A 21,134-nucleotide genomic window follows, 5' to 3' on the forward strand; every position below is an offset into this window, starting at 1 on the left:
CAGACAGGCAGGCAGGCAGGCAGCTGAAAAAAACCCCCTCTGGGGTCCTTGGGTCCTTCCTGGGTCTGTTGTCGCGCAGGCCGGGAGCTCCCGCGCAGGCCGGGAGCTCGCGCGCACGCCGCCAGGTGATCGCAGACAGGCAGGCAGGCAGGCAGCTGAAAAAAAACCATCTTTTGTCTTAAGAGCAAAACAAATAATCCAGACGCCAAAGATTCGCCACCACTGAGCATAAGGAATGACATGAGTCTAACCCTTTCTTCATATTGTTTTCATATTTGTAACTGTTTTATATAGTAGCTTTTATACCTTTCAGAAAAATGAAGCATATTTGTACAAATTGAAACCTCCAGTAGAATATAAAAAGTCGTATGAAATTGTTAATCGTGACCATCTGAATATAGGTAGTACTCTGGTAGAAAACAATTTTTAAATACTCTGTGCTACATAATTGCTTTTTATGACAGCTATTTAAGAAAACACTTTAACCCAATAAAAGTTGTTGACTGGGCACAGTGGCTAATGCCTGTAATCCCAGATAGAGGGGAAGCTGAGGCAGGAGGATGTCAGTCTAGAAAATAGCTTTTGTCGTAAAATGGAAATGTAGGTGGGAGCTTAGCTCAGGGATAGAATGGTTATCTAGCATTGGCTTTGGGCTCAATCCAAAGTACAAAAAAGAAAGGAGAGAAAAGAAAAGAGGAGGGGAAGGGAGGAGAGGGAAGGAAAACATTGGTGTTATTTCAAATCATAGGGTTTGTTTGCTTATTTATAAGGCTATACATAAAAAAAGTGTTTCGGAATTTGTTCATGGCTAATTGAAACAAAAGGGAAGAATGTTCTTAACCACACCTTTAAACACATTTTCATTTTTAAACTTTTACAAAATATGCTTATTAATAGTGGCAAATGTAGCACAAAACAAATGTTACCTGAGCTCAACAGGATTTTCTGTGCCTTTGATACACCATATATGTATTTTTGTGTTTGTTTGTGTCTGAATATTTACTAACATTTCTGTTTCTTCCATAGGGGGTCGGAATGAAGTTGTCATTACTGAAAACAATAACAGCATAACTGAGCAAATCACTGACGTTGTCAAGCAGCCAGCCTTTATAGCTGGTATTGGTGGTGCCTGCTGGGTAATTTTGATGGGTTTTAGCATCTGGTTGTATTGGCGAAGAAAGAAGAGAAAGGGACTCAGTAATTATGCTGGTAAGATATTATTTCTAGAAAATTTCCAGAAAATCTTTTGGAATGTAAGAAAATGAAAAGAGGAAATGTATTGGAATAATTAATGATTTGGGCTTATTTTAAAGACCTACTCTGTAAAATGCAGTTATAAACAGCATGCTTTCATGCATTCATCCTGATCATTTCGCTTAGTGACTATAGGACTTTTTTGCTTGTATCTCCAGTGAAAAAGCATGAATACAACCCGCTAAGATACTCAGCTGTTTTGTTCAACTATTTCTTCAAAACCACACACACACACACACACACACACACACACACACACACACAGCTCCACACCTCCAAGCACAGGCGCATCCATAGACACTTTGCACACTATGAAGCAATTATTTTAGATGTGTATTTGGGCAAGAACATTACTAACATGCTCAGAAAAAAAGAGATCTGAAATATATTTTTTACTATGTCACAGTGTAGATTATAAGAGGGAATGTCCCAAATGGAAAACACAGACAAGTGAAATTTATTAGAATTAATAAAACTGACAAGGTTTGGATTAAGGGATTTAAAACTCACTTATTTGATAAAGTTTAGCGTGAACACATGGCATTTTGGAAGTAAGAAATAGAAATGTGAAGCAAACAGAGAAGAAAAATAAGCAGAAGCAGAAAAGAAAGAAAGAACAGGGGAAGTAAGGAATGAAGATAGGAAGGAATTAAGGGAGGGAGGGAAGAAGGAAGGAAATCTGAGGTGGTCTGCATGTTTGCAGTTATTTTCTTAAAATCCAAGATGGAGTTGCAAGGAAGTGAGCAATGTGTGTAATCTTATGAAGATGAAATTTGTTATTTACTGTTTAGCATGAATTTCTGAGACTACAGAAAGTACAATAGCATCTCCATGGACAAAAGCCTTTGTGCTTGGTGCAATGCTATAATTCTGCTCTCACTTCTCCGTGGTTGTTGGATCCCTGCTTCCTTATATTTTATATTTCCTTATATTTTTCACCTACATCATTTTACCAATTAGATATTCTTTCCCAAAAGTAGTGCTCAGCAATAACTGCTCTGTGTCAGAATCTTGAACATTCGAAATACTTCACTGTACCTTCTTATTTTACACCCCATTCCTCTTCCTTGGCAGTATTGTCCATCAATCCATCTGCTTCTTCAGTCTCTATGTTAGATTTCATCTCCTTGACACACTTGAATAATTCATATTAAATGTAAGGAACATCTGATTTAATTCAAGAACTATTTTGTATTTATCCACTCACTTGACTTTAGCAATAATAATAAAAACTATATTCTTCAAGCCACTATAGGTCAAAGCTGTAACATACTCCAATCTGAAATGATGCATTTTTAGCCTCCTTATTTCTATATTCCCTCACTTTTCACAATAAAATATCTTTTATAGTTGGTAGGTTTGCAATTTAGGAGGATTTATGTTAGACAGACATTTTTTTCAGCTTTAATTGAGTTTATTGCTACATTTTAGGAATACCGTACAGTTACATTCATTGTTTGGATGTTGTACCTGTACATGACAAGTCTTGGTTCTCATTTTTTCCCCTTATCCCAGCCCTCCCTTCACCCCCTCTAGGCAGATTTTTTTATTCTCTTTTTCATAGCGGCTCTTTGCAAAACATGTGTACTTAATTTGAAAATATCTGTTGGTCTTTGAGTTTGACAAGAATAGTACATTTTTCATTATCATTTTTCATTGTGATTGATATCCATGTGCTGAGAAGAATTGCTAACTCAGAATGTGTTATGTCCTTCAAATATTTTGGAAGAAGGCCAAGCCAGAGAGAAACCTTTCAAAACTTTTTCTTAATTGATAGATGGCTAATTCAAAATGGATTTCTTTTCAGATAGTTATTCACATTTTAGCAACTGCTCTTCTTTTCTTATAGATGAAAAGCAAATAAAAATTTGCTCTACCATGAGTACCTAGCAGTACATGTTTCGCTTGTGATGATTTTTACAAAATTTTCTCCAAAATTAACCCACCCTCCACCCTATTCAAATAAGATATTCTTTTCCTTCTACAACACTGAGAACATGATATTTTGCATGGAAAATTTTATTTTCCAATGGATTAGTGGAATATGTATTTATCATAGGTATATACTTCTTATATTTCAAAAATAAACCAATAATCCATTTAAAAATGACAGTGATTTCATACAGAATTATTCTTCTCTGAAGTGTTTTATAAAAATCACAGAGAAAATATTCTATTTGTCCTGATCCTGATCCTGTCTATATTTTGGTTTTCATCAAAATTTTGCTGGTGGTTTACAAGCTAAACTCAATAAATTAAAGCAATGTGATTTCATTCATAAGATGAAAAGCCTAGTTTAGATTTTTCGTGACATGACAATGCATATAAAGTCTCAAATATACATTTGCATAGTTTCTAATTGTTGATGCATGTCATAATTGTTTTATAATAGTCAATTTTGGAATCAGTATTCAAATTAATTTCTAGCTATCGATACTTCATTTATTTCAAGCTCAAATTGTCTGATAGTTAAACATTTGATGCAATTGTATATTGGCAGACATAAACTGCTAGTAAAGGTAGACTGAACATAAGCAAGGTTATACGGAAAGCCATCACTGAGTTTCATGCTCCCTTTTTCCTATCACTTTTGTCCAAGTTCTTTCTTAGCCTCTAGAGATAAGGTAGGAAAGAAGCTATCTAGTGGGAGGCTGGGAATACCTTGTAGTGTGAGAAACTACCTTTGGACAGGTTACTTTCCACTCACCTATGTACACAAAACATATTTCATTAATTTTTATGATTTCTTATGTTTCATTTGCTGTTGTTATAGAAGTTTATATTGAAAAAAGAAAGAAAAAGACTACTAAACTGTCCTTTTTATGTCAGAGTTTCACATAAACCTTAGGTTGTATAAACAAATATCAAAAATGTAATATAAATTTGTACATTTAAATTATATGGGAGAATAACTTGACCTAAATGTGTTTTGCTTCTTCACACAGAATAAAGTAGGGACTTCTGTGAGATAGTGTTATCCATATACTTCCAATTTTTCAAATTTATCCTTTATTTAAATTGTTCAGATACAAATACACATCATAGATTTACCCATGTCACTAAGAGGGCTGCTGGAACAAAGTATCACAAAAATGATGTGGAGTAATTCTACGCTTTTACAAACAAATCAGCCATGTTATTTATCTTTTTATTGAGTACTAACAACCTCTGGATCACTGTATTCAGGGTTCTTGAATGACGGGAGACTTCACATTCTCTGTTTATTAAGGTAACAGAATCACAGAAAATTGGGGGCAAGTACAGCAAATTAAGTGATTTCAAATTCAAAGAAAATGTTTTACTATATTTGTAATATTTTTTGTTTGTAGGTAAGTGAATAACAAGGTTGAAAAACATCTCTGTAGCTTTCCTGAGGATTTTAAATAAACATATTAAAATCCTTATGAAAAATATACAGCTCCTTTAAAGATATTCTATCCATTTGTCTATTTACAATTATTGAAGTCATCAAATTGTAATAAAGGGGTAATATGCAGTTTATGAATATAATATCTGAGAAAACATTTTATGAAATTTGTAACTACAAACAATTTAACATCAGTGAGCAAAATATAATGTGCTAAATGCTTCACACTATTTAGAAAGTCTTAAAACTCTTGCTGAAATACAAATTATTTGACAAAACTATCCAAAAGCTGCTAAAAGTTTTGATGGAATTTTTATACTCTAATTATCCAGGTTTAGTTAATGCTTATTAAAAGATTAATTTATATTCATTTTTCAGAAATAGATTATCAGGACAGGGAAGGAGTTTTGGCTGCAGCATAAAGTGTACATTTGGAATAAGAAAATGTGACTATGACAGACAAGCATTCTGAGATACTCCTTTTGTAAAAATGTCAATTTACTGCATAGTTATATTTTCCTCCTCTTTTCCTCTAGTTCTAGCATGCATAAGATTACGATGAATCTTCTCAGGTAATAGGAGAGGTTCTCTCTCTCTCTCTCTCTCTCTCTCGACACAAACTTGACACAAATTTACAAAATCTCTTAAACATATTCATCATAAAAATTGCAACAAATTCAAAATATTTTATACCTATCTAAAACATTTTAGATTGTAGTATCTGTAGAACTTTCTGGAAAGTCTTTGTCTGGTCTCTTAAAAGTTCCAATATGATGTTCTCTCAAAGGCCTTGATTTGAGAGGCTAGCAGACACTTCAGATTAAGCATCATAATTATTTTCTCTCTCTTAAGCACAGTGTTACTGCACTATGATTATAAAAATTTTGACAAGAGGAAATTGTCCTCACACCCTCACTCCTGATTTTTTTCTACTTCGTGGTAAATATTTATTCGAATTGAGAACTACTTCAAAAATGCTTTCAGCTTCTTGTTCATTTTTTTATGTTCTCTCTACACATATGCACGCACAGAATGCTGATCAAAACATTGCTTATAATTTCCATTTTCTGAGTTCTAACAGTTCATCCTTATTTGTAGTCCAATTTTAATTTCTTTGTCTAATACAACTAAGTTAGTTTTGGTATACTTTTCAAAATGGAATGAGTTTACAAATTTTGGATCAAAAGGTAAAAATAATACTGAAAATATGTTCTCTTTTCCATCTTTCTTTAAAAACACAACTCATCAACCTTATTATGATAAAGAGTGTGTATGTGGATCTTCCTCCTGCTCCACCTTCGAGGCTCTTTCTCCTCCTCCTCCTTCTCCCTCCTCATCTTCCTTCTCCTCTTTCACTTCCTCCTCCTCCTTTTTTTCTTTCTTCTTGTTTTTGATATAAATATGCCGAATGGAAGATTCTCATATATGCCAAATTGAGAAAGAGCTATTTTAGGTTAGTCAACTGTTTACGTAATGTCCTGTGATTTTTTTTTTTTTTTTACCTTTGTATAGTTGCTATGCAAAGATTAAAAAAAAGTCTTTTTGGAATGTCTGACAACATATTACATTCCAGAGCCACTGAGAAAACATATTTTAATGATGACTGGGACACAAACTGAAAGTGTGTATGCTCTGAATGCAAAACATGAAATGCATTAAAATTTAAATTCTTTTGATTACAAATTTTAGCGGTTGATTGACAAATACGGGCTATATCACAGGGCCCATACTCTGATGTACTTGCAAATTAACTTCAATGAGTGGCACCTTCTTTGATAAGGTTTTCTGCGTTACATCATAATACTTTAATCTTTACAGTTTTATGAAGAATCTGTTATTAGCAGCTAGAGTTAAGAACCACCTCATTTCTCTGTATCTCAGCTTCGGTTGTCTTCCTTTTCTGCACTATTATTTATTGCTCTGGCACTGAAGAAAATGTGTATTGAAAAAAAGGGGATCTAAATTAGGCAGAACTATTTAGTTTTTCTCATGTCTCTTAAAAAGCACATTTTGAGGGGTAGCCCAACAGAGCCCATTATTTGTGTATTCACAGTAGGATTCACAGCACTGTTTTAACTCTCTTTAACAGAGTGAATCACTTGATATTTCATTTAAAAAGCTCACATTAGAGAGCCACATCACATGGAAAGCTAATTAGCTGCACTAGGTTCACACTGTGTGTGTATGTGTGTAAGTGCAGATGCACACAAATGTGTCAAAATCAAGCCTTTACTTCATACTTCTGGTGTTTGTTTTTTTGGCATTAATTGTTTCAGATCAATTCATTTTTGTTAAAAGTAGTTGTTAGGTCCACTGCTGATTCCTGGTTTCCAGCCCTTAAGTGGGCAACTAGTGATTAGTGTTTTTTTTGTTTTTGTTTTTGTTTTTTGTTTTTTGTTTTTTATCTTGTTTGTAAAGCTGCCTATAGCCAATTCTGGACAAAAGAGAAAGTTGTCTCAGGATTGGTTTGCAGTGTCTTTGAGATGTTACTTGAAAAAATTGATAAGGCAATATATTTCAATGCCAACAAGTTATGTCTAGAAGCCCTGATGTATTCCAGTCTCATAAAACTCTGAGAGATCCTTGGAATTATGATCATGTTGCCTGATTATAATGTCATGAGAGATAATATTATTAGATGATCTTTAAGAAAGGACTGGAGAACTGCACTTAGAAATCTTTAAAAATATAGTGTGATCATAGGTAGTAGCTGAAACTTCCAAAAGAGAGTAGATTTATTCAAATTTAAAAGTATTCATTATGTACACATTATGAGTAGCAATACATCCCATTTATTTAAAGCATGAACTAATTCATAAAAGTTATTTTCACCTTAACTCAAAGCAAGCATACTAAATATAGTTAATGTTTTCTAAAGGATATATTGATTGTTGGTTTCATAGCTGTGAAAATGGTATTGTTTCCCCTTGGATCCATGTTTGGTTAGTGGATCTATGAGAATTTTGGTCAGAAATACAAGTTCATTTTTGTCGTTTTGTGAAATCCATAAACTTCTAACAAATTTTGTTTCCAAAATTTGTTAGTCAAGTAACTTAGCATCAAAATGCAATCCAAACTAAGTGAAACTGTTTGTAATTTATCACTATTCATGCTATTCACAATTCCTTGCAGAAATATGGTATAACTTTGAGTACAATTTGTTATCTCATACGCTCTTTGTAGTATATAAAGTATATTATGTTTCTCAGAGAAGAATCAACTTGAAATACAAACATGTTTGGCTACAGAGGTCTTGGATAGAGGATATCAATCTGTACTAATACTTACGTTCCTTGGCTAATCTTTGAAGCTCACTTTGTCAGGTTTTTGGTTTTATGAAGTGAGATCCATTGTGGGAAGGAGTGAATTCACTGACCCCAGTCCTTGTCGTGCTTGTTAGTGTTGCTAAGTTCCATCGTTTTATATAAAACTTGAGTTTCACGCTCTTTGTATACAATGGAGTCTCCTCACTATCAATTATTCAGTATTTTTATTTTCATGAGCATGTTGTTCTGTATTAATTATAATTCATTTCTGTCGTAATTATACCTATTCAAGTCATGGTTCTTATGAGTGTACCTAAAAGGACTTCTGATAGAAATATCCATTCAGTAAATATCTATCTCTTTTGTTTTATTCAAAGAATATTACCTGTTGGAACGAACCTGTTTCAATTTCTATTATGTGTATTTTGCCTTTTGCCTTCTAATTCCGACAATTTTGTATTAAAATAATTTTGATTTAATAATTCCACACTAATGCCATGTTGATCTTCTAGTAACACTATATATACCTCTCGCAATACTGTTTGACAACTAAATGCAAAATGTCACTTTAACTTAACTGTACATATGGCTTGAAGAAACTTGAAATATTCTATTAAAGTTGGGACAAGTGTTGGCTTTTCCCTGAGCTGAACTACTGCTTGTACAATCTGTACAGTTGCGTTAATTATATTTTGTTAAAATTCCCAGGGGCGTCAGCTCTAGACTGAAGTCCAATATGTAATTGTTATGAATCGTAATTAATATCAACTATGTGTTTGTGTTTGTGTATTTTCCTTTTTTCACAGTTACATTTCAAAGAGGAGATGGAGGACTCGTGAGCAATGGAAGGTATGCTAAAGAGATTCTTTTTTATTATTTTTTTAATCAGAGCTGAGGAAAGTCTGTAATAAGATGTTATTATTGTAATAAACAATCACTTACAAGTAAGAGAATTCTAGGAGGAATTAAATGGCTTACCACAAGGTTTAATGATCTATCTGTTGTGCACTTTAAAGGAATCAAGTCCAGATGTTTCATATCTCCCAGATGCCCCTGAAGAAATTAGTAGTAAATATCACAAGGAATGTGTTCATTTGTTAGCAGGATGTTTATTGCATTAATTAGACATTAGCAAATGAAGTTGCTGTTGTTTAAGACTCCTTATTGGCTCTCACTAAATTGCTGTGAGTGAACAATTACACATAATCGATCACAAAGTAAATGATTCATGGATGATGAATAGGCTGTAGATTGATAGGACTGGATTCCACAACTTTGGATACTCAATTGAAATTGATAAAAGCTGATAACAAACCCATACATCCTCATCCATTTTCCCTTTGCCAATATGGAGATTGTAATTAGGTTCTGGTAATAACTTCCAATCTCCCATTTAATCAATATTTTAGCAAAAAGAGATTAAGTCTAATGAGAGGTAGAGGATGTAGCAAGAAAGCAGTTGAATCTTCTTATTGCAGTTTCCATAGAAACACATGTTTCTCTTAGGAATTATACCAGAATGGGTCTATCAAAAAAAGTACAACGATTATAGATGTTCTGTTTCTTGGTAAATACGCTAATAGTGTAGAAAACAATTAGAATACATCTTTTACAGTAAAGAAGGGAATTCTTTATCAAACATAATATGAAGGAAGTTTTCCTGGTAAGTTATAATTATATGCTGGATCAGGTGACAGAGAATCTTTTGTTAGCTTAGTAAAAAGTCCTTTAATATATTCCCGATATTTTGCAATTTAGAGAACTAGGAAATGTGCTATTGATGAAGCAGTATAAGTGCTGTTCATTAATTTGCCTCTAAATCAAGGGCAAGGGCTCATAACAAGGGTGCCTGCCTAGAGAGCACAAAATTGTGTGGTAGCTGCAGGAATTGAGGATGGAGGAGCCCAAAGTCCTGGAAATGGCTGATGCTAGGTATCAATTTATCTTCAAACTTTATTTGGGGATCCTATGTTACCAATCTCCACTATTTTCAGGGCAGACCACAGATTCCGTTTGGACATAGGCAGAATCCCAAGGCAGGACTACTGACAGGCGTGATCTATTTATAGGCTTAGTGAACTGCTGAAGTCCCTTAATTCTCGAAAGCCTACACATTTTAATTTGAAGTCAATTAAAATCATAAATAACTTCACCCTTTTAACAGGTGTCAACATCTTACATTGAGCTCCATAGGCTGATATCTTCCTCATTTCTCCTTTAGCCGTCCAGGTCTTCTAAATGCTGGGGATCCAAATTATCCATGGCTGGCTGACTCGTGGCCAGCCACAAGTTTGCCAGTGAACAATAGCAACAGTGGCCCAAATGAAATTGGGAATTTTGGGCGTGGAGGTAAGTCATGTCTTTCAACATAGTATTATTTGGCTTTTTTTTCTGTTTTCCTAGATTTTTTAAATCATATTAGTATTTTATTTTACAGTTAAAATAATAAGTCACACTTTCTAATAGTGCTATACATTGTTTAAATATTTTAATATAAGACATATATTTATATTGCCTTAAGAGAAACTAAGCTCTTTTCCTTTCAAAAATAAGAGAAACTAAGCTCTTTTCCTTTCAAAAATACTAGCATTAGATTACTAAAATCAAGATCGATACTGCTAACAAGGGTTTATGATTTGAAACACATGTTTTACTTCTCTAAATTCCATTCAACATGTATTTTTGAGCACATAAAATACCAGTGCAAAAAGAAATGGTTCTTGCCCTAATGTAATATATCATGTTAGGAAAAGACAGTTAAGTAAATATGACAAAGTGTTCAGAAAGCACTTTCTATAATTGCACAGTTGATAACCGGCATACCGAGTGAAAGATAAAAGAGTACTATGTAGCTACTGTGTAGATCATATGCTAATGCATCCAGAATTTGGTGCTAGAGCCCTGTTTAGTTTTTTATAAAGAGACAGAATTGAACCTACCATGACTACTGCTTCCTCCCAAATCTACCTTTTCTTCTCATCAGATGAAAAAATGAAATTAGAGATAGATTATAAGAACAGAGAGATCTTTGACCCCCAAATTTGACTTAGCAGTACGTATGTATTTTCCCCTAGTAAAAGAGTATCCAAACAGTTAGTGAACCTAAACTACTTTGTCAGTACCCTACATGAGAAGGCTACTTATTTATCTCGAAAAGTTATGTGAAGGGAGTGTTGTACTGTAGGAGCCTTTTGTACTTTTGAACTCATGTCCTTTACGTAGTTGTAAATAACCATATTTGTATAACTGGAGTAGGGTTATGAGGACAAAATAATGAATAAAGTATATTCAGAATGAATTATTGTATTTAAAGTCCAAATATAAGATAGACATTGACCTATTCAGGAAACAAGTGGTGAGCTGGGGATGCTGCTCAGTGATTGAACACTTGCATGCATATAACAGGCCTGGGTTTGATTCTCAGCACTGAGGAAGAAATACAAAGGAAAGAGAAAGGAAGAAAAGAAAAGGGACAGAATGATTGAGAGAGAGAGAGAGAGAGAGAGAGACAGAGAGACAGAGAGACAGAGAGAGGGAGAGGGAGGGAGAGGGAGAGAGGGGGAGAGAGGGCGATTTTCTAATGACAGGTGAAAACTGCAAGGCAGCAGGGGTATTAAAAATAATGTAGAATAGGGCTGGGGATTTAGCTCAGTGGTTCCACCGCCTGCCTGGCAAGTGCAAGGTCCTGAGTTTGATCCATGGTAAAAAAATAAAATAATAATAAAATAATAATAAAATAAAATAATAATAATAATAATAATAATAATAATAATGCAGAAGGAGACATATGTTTATTTGCTGGTTCTACTTCTTTGTCTGAGAAATGTCTGTTCATTTCAGATGTCTATTTTTGGATTGGGTCTTTAAATTTGGGAGGTCTGATTTTTTTAAAGTAATTTATATACTCTACATAGTAGAACTTTGCCTGAAGAAAAGCTGGTAACATTTTTTTCCCACATTGTGGGTTGTCTCTTCACTCTGTTGGTGGTTTTCACTTGCTGTGAAGAAGCTTTTCAATAAGATGAGATCCCAACTGTTGATATTTTGTGCTGGTTCATGTATGACTGAGGTTTTGTTCATGAAAGCTTTTCCTACACCAATAGAAACAGCAGATTAACATATGAAAAATATTCAAAATCACTGCTTATTCGAGAGATGCAAATGAAAACTCACCCCAGAAAGAATGGCTGCTATCAGAAATTAGCCAATTACAAATGCTGTTATGGTTTTGGGAAGAAAGGAACCCTTCTCCACTGCTGGTGGGAGTGTAGACTGGAGCAACCACTGATTTTCTAGGATTAGAGGTCCCAGTTGACCCAGCTTTTCTCCTGCTGGGTATCTTCCCCAAAGAATTTAAAGAATCACAGCACAGCAATATATGTATACCCATGTATACAGAGGCACAATTTGTAATAGCCAAAATTTGGAAACAGCCAATTGCTCATCACCTGGTGACTTGATCAAAGTGTGTGTTTTGTTGTTGGTGGTGGAGGTGGGTTTTTTAAATATATAAAATGGAGTACTACTTAGCCCTAAAGAATGAGAAACTAGGGACATTTATAGCTAAATGGATGGGCATTGAGGCCATACTCTTAAGTGAAGTAAAGAGGACACACATATAAATACAAAAGAGTGTCTCTGGTATGAGAAAACGAAGGTGTAAACAAGAATCACAATGTAGAATGGATAATATAAAATAGATGAGACCCAAAGAGGAAGGGGAAGTGAAAGCGGTAGGGGAGGGGAAAGGAAAAATATGAGAAAAGGAAAAAAACAGAAACAAAGTTCTTGTAAATGGGGAGAAGTGAAGAGGTGGAAGGGAAGGAAAGGGAGTGGGGGATAAAATAAGAACGAAGATACATTATGTAAAGGAACCAATTCCCAATGATGAATGTGATCATACTGTATATCTAAAACATACCAATAAACAAACTGACTTTATCTAAAGAAATTCAGTTCCCAAAGCTTTTCATCAAATCAAGGAATAACTCTTCTTTTACCTGCCATGTTTACATTAGATCAGTAAAACGTTCTATCTTTATATAGAGTAATATATACCTAAAGATGAAGAAAATTTTTCATTTTTCAAATTCTACCTGACTAAATTAACATCCGAGATATCTTGGTCTAATTTAAGCAAAGAGTACTTGTGTAGATTTGCAAGGTTATCTTGCATTTCTGCCTCATTTTCATGAAATGAGATGTTTCACAGATGAATATCAAGGCCAACACAATTCTCTGCAGCACCTTTATCACGGGGAGTTTGTATGCGTACATAACACATCCTAATTTTTTTTTTTTTTGTCATTTCCACTCCCATTCTTGGATGGAGTACAACTGTGGTGGTTGTACTAGTTTATATTCTCACCAATACTTTAGGGGATTCCTTTCTCTCACAGCTGTACCAGCCTTTGTTATTATTTGATTTCTTGATGATAGCCCTTCTAGAGCAAAATTATATCTCAACAATGTTGAACAAGTTTTCATGAGTTTATTAACCCTCTTTACTTCTTCTGAAGAGTGTCTGCTCGTTTCAACTGCCTATTTTTGGTTGGATCTTTTATTTCAGGACTCTAATTTTTTTAGTTCTTTTATATTCTAGATATCTGCCCTCTGAAGAATTACTGGAGAAACTGTTTGCTATTTTGTAGGTTGTCTCTTCATTGTGGTAGTTGTTTCCTTTGATGTAGAAGCTTTTAAACTTAATATGAACTCATTTGTTGACTCTTACTATTATTTAAGGCCAAGATAGTTCTTGCTTGGTTTTCTGGACTTCTCCTCAGTGTTATAGTCATTTCGAGCATTTACTGTATCAACAAATACTGTATGAGTTTTTTGTAGTTCCGAATTCATGTTCTTTACATAGTTGTTAATAATAATATTTGCATTTAAATGTGAAGAAAAATAGATTTATCAAGATGAATCATTTGAGAGCTGAGCAGAGCATGCAAGTCTGATGGTTTTTAGAGCCTTGGTTCTTTTATCTACAGTTCTGGAGTCTGAAGTTGGATTGCTATGTATGACCATGTAACTATATTCACAGAGAAGAGTAATGATGGATAGTTAGATTTCTTCCAATTAATAATGAAGAGGCCAGGGATTTGGTTGAGCAGTACTGTGCCTGCCTTGCAAGCACAAGGTCCTGAGTTTGATCTCTGGTACAAAAAACAAAAAATCCAATTAACAATGAAATACCAATACACATTTGAATGCAGTGGTAAATGCATATAAAGAATAACTTAGTAATTGGCAAATAATTCTGTTTTTTTCACAATACAAGCTATAAAGAATTTCATTTAACAATTTTGTCACATATTTACTGTCCTTGAAACACTGGGTGAGTGAGATATTATGGAAATAAAGACATACATCGCATTGGCACGTGTACTCCAGTAACTTAGGATGCAATGAAGCAGACAGTTTTTCACAGGAATGTCGTGGCAGGCAATATATAAACAAATCCATGAGTACTAATAGAAAAACATGCTCAAAAGTTGCATCATTAATTCAATTTGGAGTAAAGTATTTCTGCAACTGAAGGCTCTCAAACACAAATGTAACAAGCACCACTCAGACAACCTGAAGCATTAGGGTTGGGCTGGCGGGGACTATAAGAAGTACAAGCATATAGTCAGGTCCAGCGTCTTGGGAGAAACAGTGGCATGGAGTTCCAAACCATTCCATGTTATAAGACTTACCTCGATATACAGACATTTGTCTAAAATCTAGTATTTCAATGTTGGGATATTAATACATTTATTTTTGAAAATGTGGGAGTGATCAAATAGTATTTGAAGAAAAGATGAAGCCCCCAAAATCAGTATAGCAGTACTTAAACTGGAAGGTTGACTATAATTTCTTCTAGAGACAGACAGAGAAAGAGAGATAGACAGGAAGATGGAGAAAGAGAAGGACAGACAGAAAGAGGCAGACAGATAGACTGACAGAAAAGTGGAACAGAGCGAGTGAGGGAGACAGAGAGAGAGAGAGAGAGAGAGAGACAGAGACAGAGACAGAGACAGAGACAGAGAGAGAAGGAGAGGTAGGGAGAGAGGGAGATTTTCAGAGCCATGGCTTTAGTTGTCGTAGAGTAATACTATATAGCATTGGATTCTTAAACTAGTTCTTTATTTTTCATTTTTTAAACATTTTAGAAGGGAGACAGAGAGAGAGAGAGAGAGAGAGACAGAGACAGAGACAGAGACAGAGACAGAGAGAGAAGGAGAGGTAGGGAGAGAGGGAGATTTTCAGAGCCATGGCTTTAGTTGTCGTAGAGTAATACTATATAGCATTGGATTCTTAAACTAGTTCTTTATTTTTCATTTTTTAAACATTTTAGCACTAAATAATGCCGATGGCTTGGAGCTGAATTGGCATACAATCTAATCTAAAGCTTTGGAGAACTGAAAGTTCACATCATGTGAAACTGAAGTCTATGTTGGAAAAACATTTCTATTCAGTTAATAGTCATCAAAAAAAAAAAGATAGAGGGGACAGAAACAAAAGTCTGAAAACTGATGCAGAGAGAAGCTTCTATTTCCATCAACTTTAATACATTATTAAAATATGTTTTGAGAATAAAAATGAATTATGTGCATTCAACATCAATTTTCCAAGTAGCGTATAGCTTAAAACAAGAAGAATAAGACAGTTCTTGTGTGATTCTGAAATATGAAAACAATTTTACTTACTGTCATAGTTACTTTCTCATTAGTGGGGCAAAATACCTAACACCCCCACAAGTTGAAGAAGGAACGGTTTATTTGGCTCACAGTTACTGGAGGTTTCCATCCATAGTCAGTTGCTTCAAGGTATAGAGACATTGAAGAGGAGGAAGAGCTCATGGTAAGGCCAGCAGAAATCAGCAAGACTCCTTCTTCTTTGCCTTTTCATCCCATCCAGGCTGCCAGACTACAGCTTGGTGCCATCTACACTCAGGGTGTGTCCTCCTTTTCCAATAAATCCATCATTCACACCCAGAACTATGCTAAGTCAATCAATCCAGGATGATACATCCATAATGTCATCATCCCCATAACCCAACCTATGCGCACCCAAGGCTTTAGAGGGACACTTAGGTATAATCCATAATACTTACTTGTACAGCCTACTGAAATGTTACAAATTTGGATATGTTTACCCCACTGATGAGCATTCAAAATCTTTGCTTCAATAAAGTGCATATCCACGTTTTTGGTAAAATAAGTTGGCAAATCTCAAAACTTCCAAGGAGACCACAGTTAAAGTGTATGAAATATATCATAAATTTCTTATTACTGTTCCTAAAGAAGACAGATATTGTCTTTGTAAAAGAAAAAGCAAAACTAATATTTCTGTAAGAATCCTTATTTTAAGTGGGATTGGATGTCACTGAAGCTGAAAGTTGCAAAAACTGTTGAAAATTTCTTATAATGAAGAGATCAAGTGATTTTATGGCCTCGAGTCCTGTGAAGTGACTTCTTAGAGCATATATTATTAAGGAAGTTACCATAATTAGATTTATTTTAATGCTACATGATTAAAACTAGTGTTAATGATTTCTCTTTTAGATTCATTTAATATCACTCTTCCGAGAATGTAAAATAAGTACTCAGGAGAGAGGTGACAGATCTAAATTATAGAGCATCATGTAAAGATAATTCAGCATACCAAAATGATAAATGGACTGATTGATATTCAGTGTTGTTCCTGAAGTTTAATTTTACTTTTGCTGTTTTACAACGTGAAGCTGTAATTCTCCCGCTTCTAAGACTTGATAATATAAACTCCCTGATCACTGAGATTGCTTTTTCTATCGTTGTATCCTGCCTGTATTGTGAAAATGACTTATTCATGAAGATTTTCCTTTGTTATCCACGTAAAAGAACACACCTCTCCCTCACTTATTCTCCATTTCTCGTGCTATGAAATTAAATCAGATGAATATCAAGTTAAAATTCAGGGAAATGTATTTCATAGTCAAGGTAGGATAATTTTGTGAAATTTCACAACTTTTCAGCAATTGTGTCCTCTATCCCTTAGGGTAAAGTAGAAATAGATATTTTCGTCTATGATTTTTGGGTTCCCTCTTAGCCTCTTCCCAGAGCTTCTGTAAAGCATTAATACTTTCCTTGCTTTTAAAACAGTGTGAACCACTGAAAGCATTTTTCAGTAGTAAAATGTCCCAAACTTCTCATTTATGACTGAAGAAAACAGAGTAAGGGATGTGTTGAGCAGTGAGACGTGAAGGACAAGCAGTAGGCCCGCCTGTCGGTGAGGTTGATAGCTCAGTGATGTTGTATATCATCTACCGTTCATTGGCTCATGAAGCCTATCTCAGCTGAAATGCAAACGTGTGGCCTGACACATTTATTTTTCATCTTTAATCTTGATAGTTTTGGGTTTCCTGTGCATCATTAAATTGTTTCATTTCCCTACATTCACCACAGATGTGCTGCCACCAGTTCCAGGCCAAGGGGATAAAACAGCAACAATGCTCTCAGATGGAGCCATTTATAGTAGCATTGACTTCACTACCAAAACCACGTACAACAGTTCCAGCCAAATAACACAGGCTACCCCATATGCCACAACACAGATCTTGCATTCCAATAGCATCCACGAATTGGCTGTTGAGCTGCCTGATCCACAGTGGAAAAGTTCAGTTCAGCAGAAAACAGATCTGATGGGATTTGGTTACTCTCTACCTGATCAGAATAAAGGTAACAATGGTAAGTCTGATTCTTGTGTCTTGAGAAGTTAATTTCACATCATCTATGCATGAGATAGAAATTAGAATTTGTTGTTCAATTTAGTGATTCATTGCCAGGTTTACTTCCTAATCTAAAAATATTTACCAGCATGTATTCAGTATGTTGAACAATCCCTATCACCACCACCACCGCCTCCGCCGCCACCACCACACACCTACACCAGTCGGTTCCATCCTTCTAGCTCTTTTTCAGTATAGGGATCAGCAATCATCTCTGCGTCCATTAGGACAGGATAATTAAAACATTCTTCACTGTCCCACAACATCTGCTTCTAAGTTGCTAACTGCATGTTCTGCATGGGCTTGTGCTGTGAACTAATCACATGATGCCACTATGACCTCTGCCCTTTAACCCTTAGCCTTACTTTACATCCCTGACTACCGATTGGCTGAGGGATTGTCTAATAGAATGCCACACAACCAGTCACAGGATTTCAGCACCACCAGCTCTCACAACAGCTCAGAAAGGAGTGGCAGTCTATCAGGTTGGTCTTATCACAGTAAGGAGAAATATTTGTTTGTCACCAGCATATGACCTGTATCCCTAACATCCAGTGGAGAAATACTGAATCACAGCCCACCATTAAGCATTTATCTTTCAAATGACAATAACATTTGATTCTAATGAAATCCTGCTTTGGTGTGGGGAGGAGGAATAAAAATCACACTCACCCTCAGTATTTAAAGAAAAATAACAACATTTCGCTAAATACTGTTTATTAAAAAGCAGATAATTTTGCTATTTCTTAGTTAAAATACCTTTATAATATAAAGGTCATACATGAAACGCAATTCTATGTCACTGATACCAAAAGATAACTGGAACTAAAATAAAAATGATTTGAAAACTTTTATATTAAGACTCTAAGTGATATGACTCCCTATTTTTGGAAAAACTTTACAAAATATATAAAATTCATTATCTAGGGAATGAAATTGTACTGTGCTAAACAAATGCCAGTGTGAGAGGTTATTATTAATATTTAATTTTCAAAAAGCACATATATAATCTTTGATATGGACAATTATTTTATGCTGTAAATTTTAAAATGGATTTAACACAAATAGCTAAACTGACAATGTATAATATATGTATTGTATAGCACATGAGGGGAAAAATTTGCACAGAAATATATTCCTATGATAATTAATATTAGTGACAGATACTATTCTCTGAACATAGTATTTACATGGTATGGTTGAGTATCTGTGTATTTCTAATTGATTCCATGATAATACTTTTTAATATGGTAAGATTAAATATATGCTATTTGTTTCCTTGGTATTTTTGCTTCTTTTTAAAAATTAAATCTTAATGGTAAAGGATTCCTGTGTTCTGTTTCAGGCTAAGCATCAAAGCCATAAAGAGTTAACTTTTCTACATCATTAGGGATACATTTACTAAATTACTTTTCCTCAGGAGATAGAACCATCTCAGACTGAAAATGTTAATGCTTTCTCTTCCCTCCAAAACGAGTCATTTGCTCTTCTTGCCTATTGGTAGGATTAGATACATTATAGAATTCAGAAAATTTTAAACATCTGTTATGAATTTAAACTGGCTTAATGATATAGGGGAACTTTTTGAATGACCTTATCTGTCATTTATGCTGTCATTTAATTATAATTAGTCCCAAAATTATTCTGAATCATTAAAAGGTAATTTTTCTAAAGCTTCATTTTTTATTTTAGCAAAGATACATAAAGATCAAGTAATATACTAAAATAAATCTATATTACGGCAAGCCTTGGATTCTACAAGATATGTGAAACTTTCTAAATACTCCATATAGATTGATTACCACTGAATTTTAAGTTACCTTTTGAGTAATCGTAAGCAGAAAACAATTCACAATAGTGCTTGCTGGGGTTTTTGTATCCATTAGTCTCTTGTATGACATTTATTTATATATATTATATCTAGGAATTATATTAGCTACATCTACATTTATATCTAGGAAGCATATTAACTACATCTACATCTGAATGCAAAATTACTTAAATTGATAATAGTATTTTTCAATAGGTAAGATTGGAGTAATTATTCCTTTTTTAGGTTAGTCCAATTGAGTTTAATATTACAGTTCTGATTAATTCTTATATTTGTGAGCATGTTTCCTAAGCTTCAAATTTAAGATCAAGCTACCCTATGGCTAACTAATCACGACATGTGAAGGGATTTTCTTAATCTGCGTACAACCATGCAACCAATTTAAAAAAATAATCACAGTGATAAAGTGTATAGGACATTTCTCAGTTATTTGAGTGAACCTGTTTGAAATGGTGTTATCATTTTGTTCAGTATATATCTTCTGAGTACTTCCGTTTAAAAAATCCAAGCAGGTTGCAAAATAGTATTTTAAATTATAATGTATACAGCAGCAGTGGTCACAATAAATAAATCTTTCAATACACCAATGTTGTTTTAAAAAATGAACTAGACATCAAATTTTTAAATGAATTGATCTCACTACTGCCTTAATATCAAAGTCATTTATTAGGCATAAAAATTCCAAATATTTACATTTCAATTGTAAGACATAGGAGTCAAATATGTAGGCCAGGCCCCAAAATGGGTTCCCTTGAAACATGATATGGGCAGTTCTCACCTTAACATGACTAAAGATTCTTTGGTTGCTGCTAAAAGCTGACTGTGTTCATTTATCTAAAGATCCAGATTTCAGAAAGAAATATGTAACTCTTTTTGATTATGTCACCTTGCCACCTTGCTAATAGCCTACTACTTAGAGCATAGCAAGGGGAAAATAGCCCTGTTCATTAATAGTTCTTCCTAGCTTTTTCAAAAGATAACTTATGTCCCCAACAGAGAGAAAAGTAGAAAGCCCTTTGAGATTAACAATTTTAAGTCTATTGTTTGGAAGAGTAGGTAACAAATGCATTTCTTGAAATTACACAGAACTTCAGAGGTTGTATTCAGAAATCTAGAGATAGTTCCTAGTAAACTACTGCATGGTACTGTAAATCTGGGTTTTCTCTTTTATGTGTATGTGGACAAATAACACTTAGGAAGATTCTTAGTATCTCCACCTAGCAAATAACTTGGAAGACCTTCCTTGTTTCTGTCACTCATATTTCTGATGGTAATCGGATAACACTTCTAAAAGTTCTGTGGGAAGTGGAAAGGATTGTACGCATACAAAGACAAGAAGCATAATGGAGGTTCATAAAAGGGGAAGTCTAGCAAGATGAGTAGTCCAACCCAATCCTCTTTCACTTGTTGAAATGCAGCGTTCTGATACTACAAAAAAGATACGTGATCCTTAGTCTTTATTTATGATTTTGGTGGGTTAAAAAAGTCAAGGAATAAGCTTCATTTACTTTTCAAATAATTACAGACTTGTTAAGTTTGTCATTCAGACTATTCCTCAATACTCACTGGGCCTGGAGAAGTTAGAGTAAGGAACATGTTTGGAAAATAAAAATATGGCCAGGCATGGCGGAACACGCCTCTGATCCCAACACCTAGGATGTTGAG

At 34.4% G+C, this 21,134-nt stretch overlaps 1 protein-coding gene across 12 annotated transcripts in view; it reads left to right on the plus strand.

The window, feature by feature from the left end:
* Positions 1-21,134, plus strand: part of Robo2 (roundabout guidance receptor 2) — a 1,584,609-nt gene that overhangs the window by 1,518,294 nt on the left and 45,181 nt on the right. For 8 of the 12 annotated variants that reach the window (XM_010645674.3, XM_010645673.3, XM_033768136.1 and 5 more), the window contains 5 exons: positions 1,027-1,209; positions 8,694-8,736; positions 10,109-10,236; positions 17,316-17,597; positions 17,998-18,123. In XM_010645674.3, the coding sequence (XP_010643976.1) occupies positions 1,027-1,209; positions 8,694-8,736; positions 10,109-10,236; positions 17,316-17,597; positions 17,998-18,123 (762 nt within the window). The remainder of the gene's footprint in view (positions 1-1,026; positions 1,210-8,693; positions 8,737-10,108; positions 10,237-17,315; positions 17,598-17,997; positions 18,124-21,134) is intronic. The other 4 variants (XM_010645676.2, XM_033768137.1, XM_010645679.2 and 1 more) reach the window with 1 other exon arrangement.

This window comes from Fukomys damarensis, unplaced genomic scaffold (assembly GCF_012274545.1).
Source record: "Fukomys damarensis isolate Sample0158 unplaced genomic scaffold, DMR_v1.0_HiC HiC_scaffold_24, whole genome shotgun sequence".
NCBI classification, from domain to species: Eukaryota; Metazoa; Chordata; class Mammalia; order Rodentia; family Bathyergidae; genus Fukomys; species Fukomys damarensis.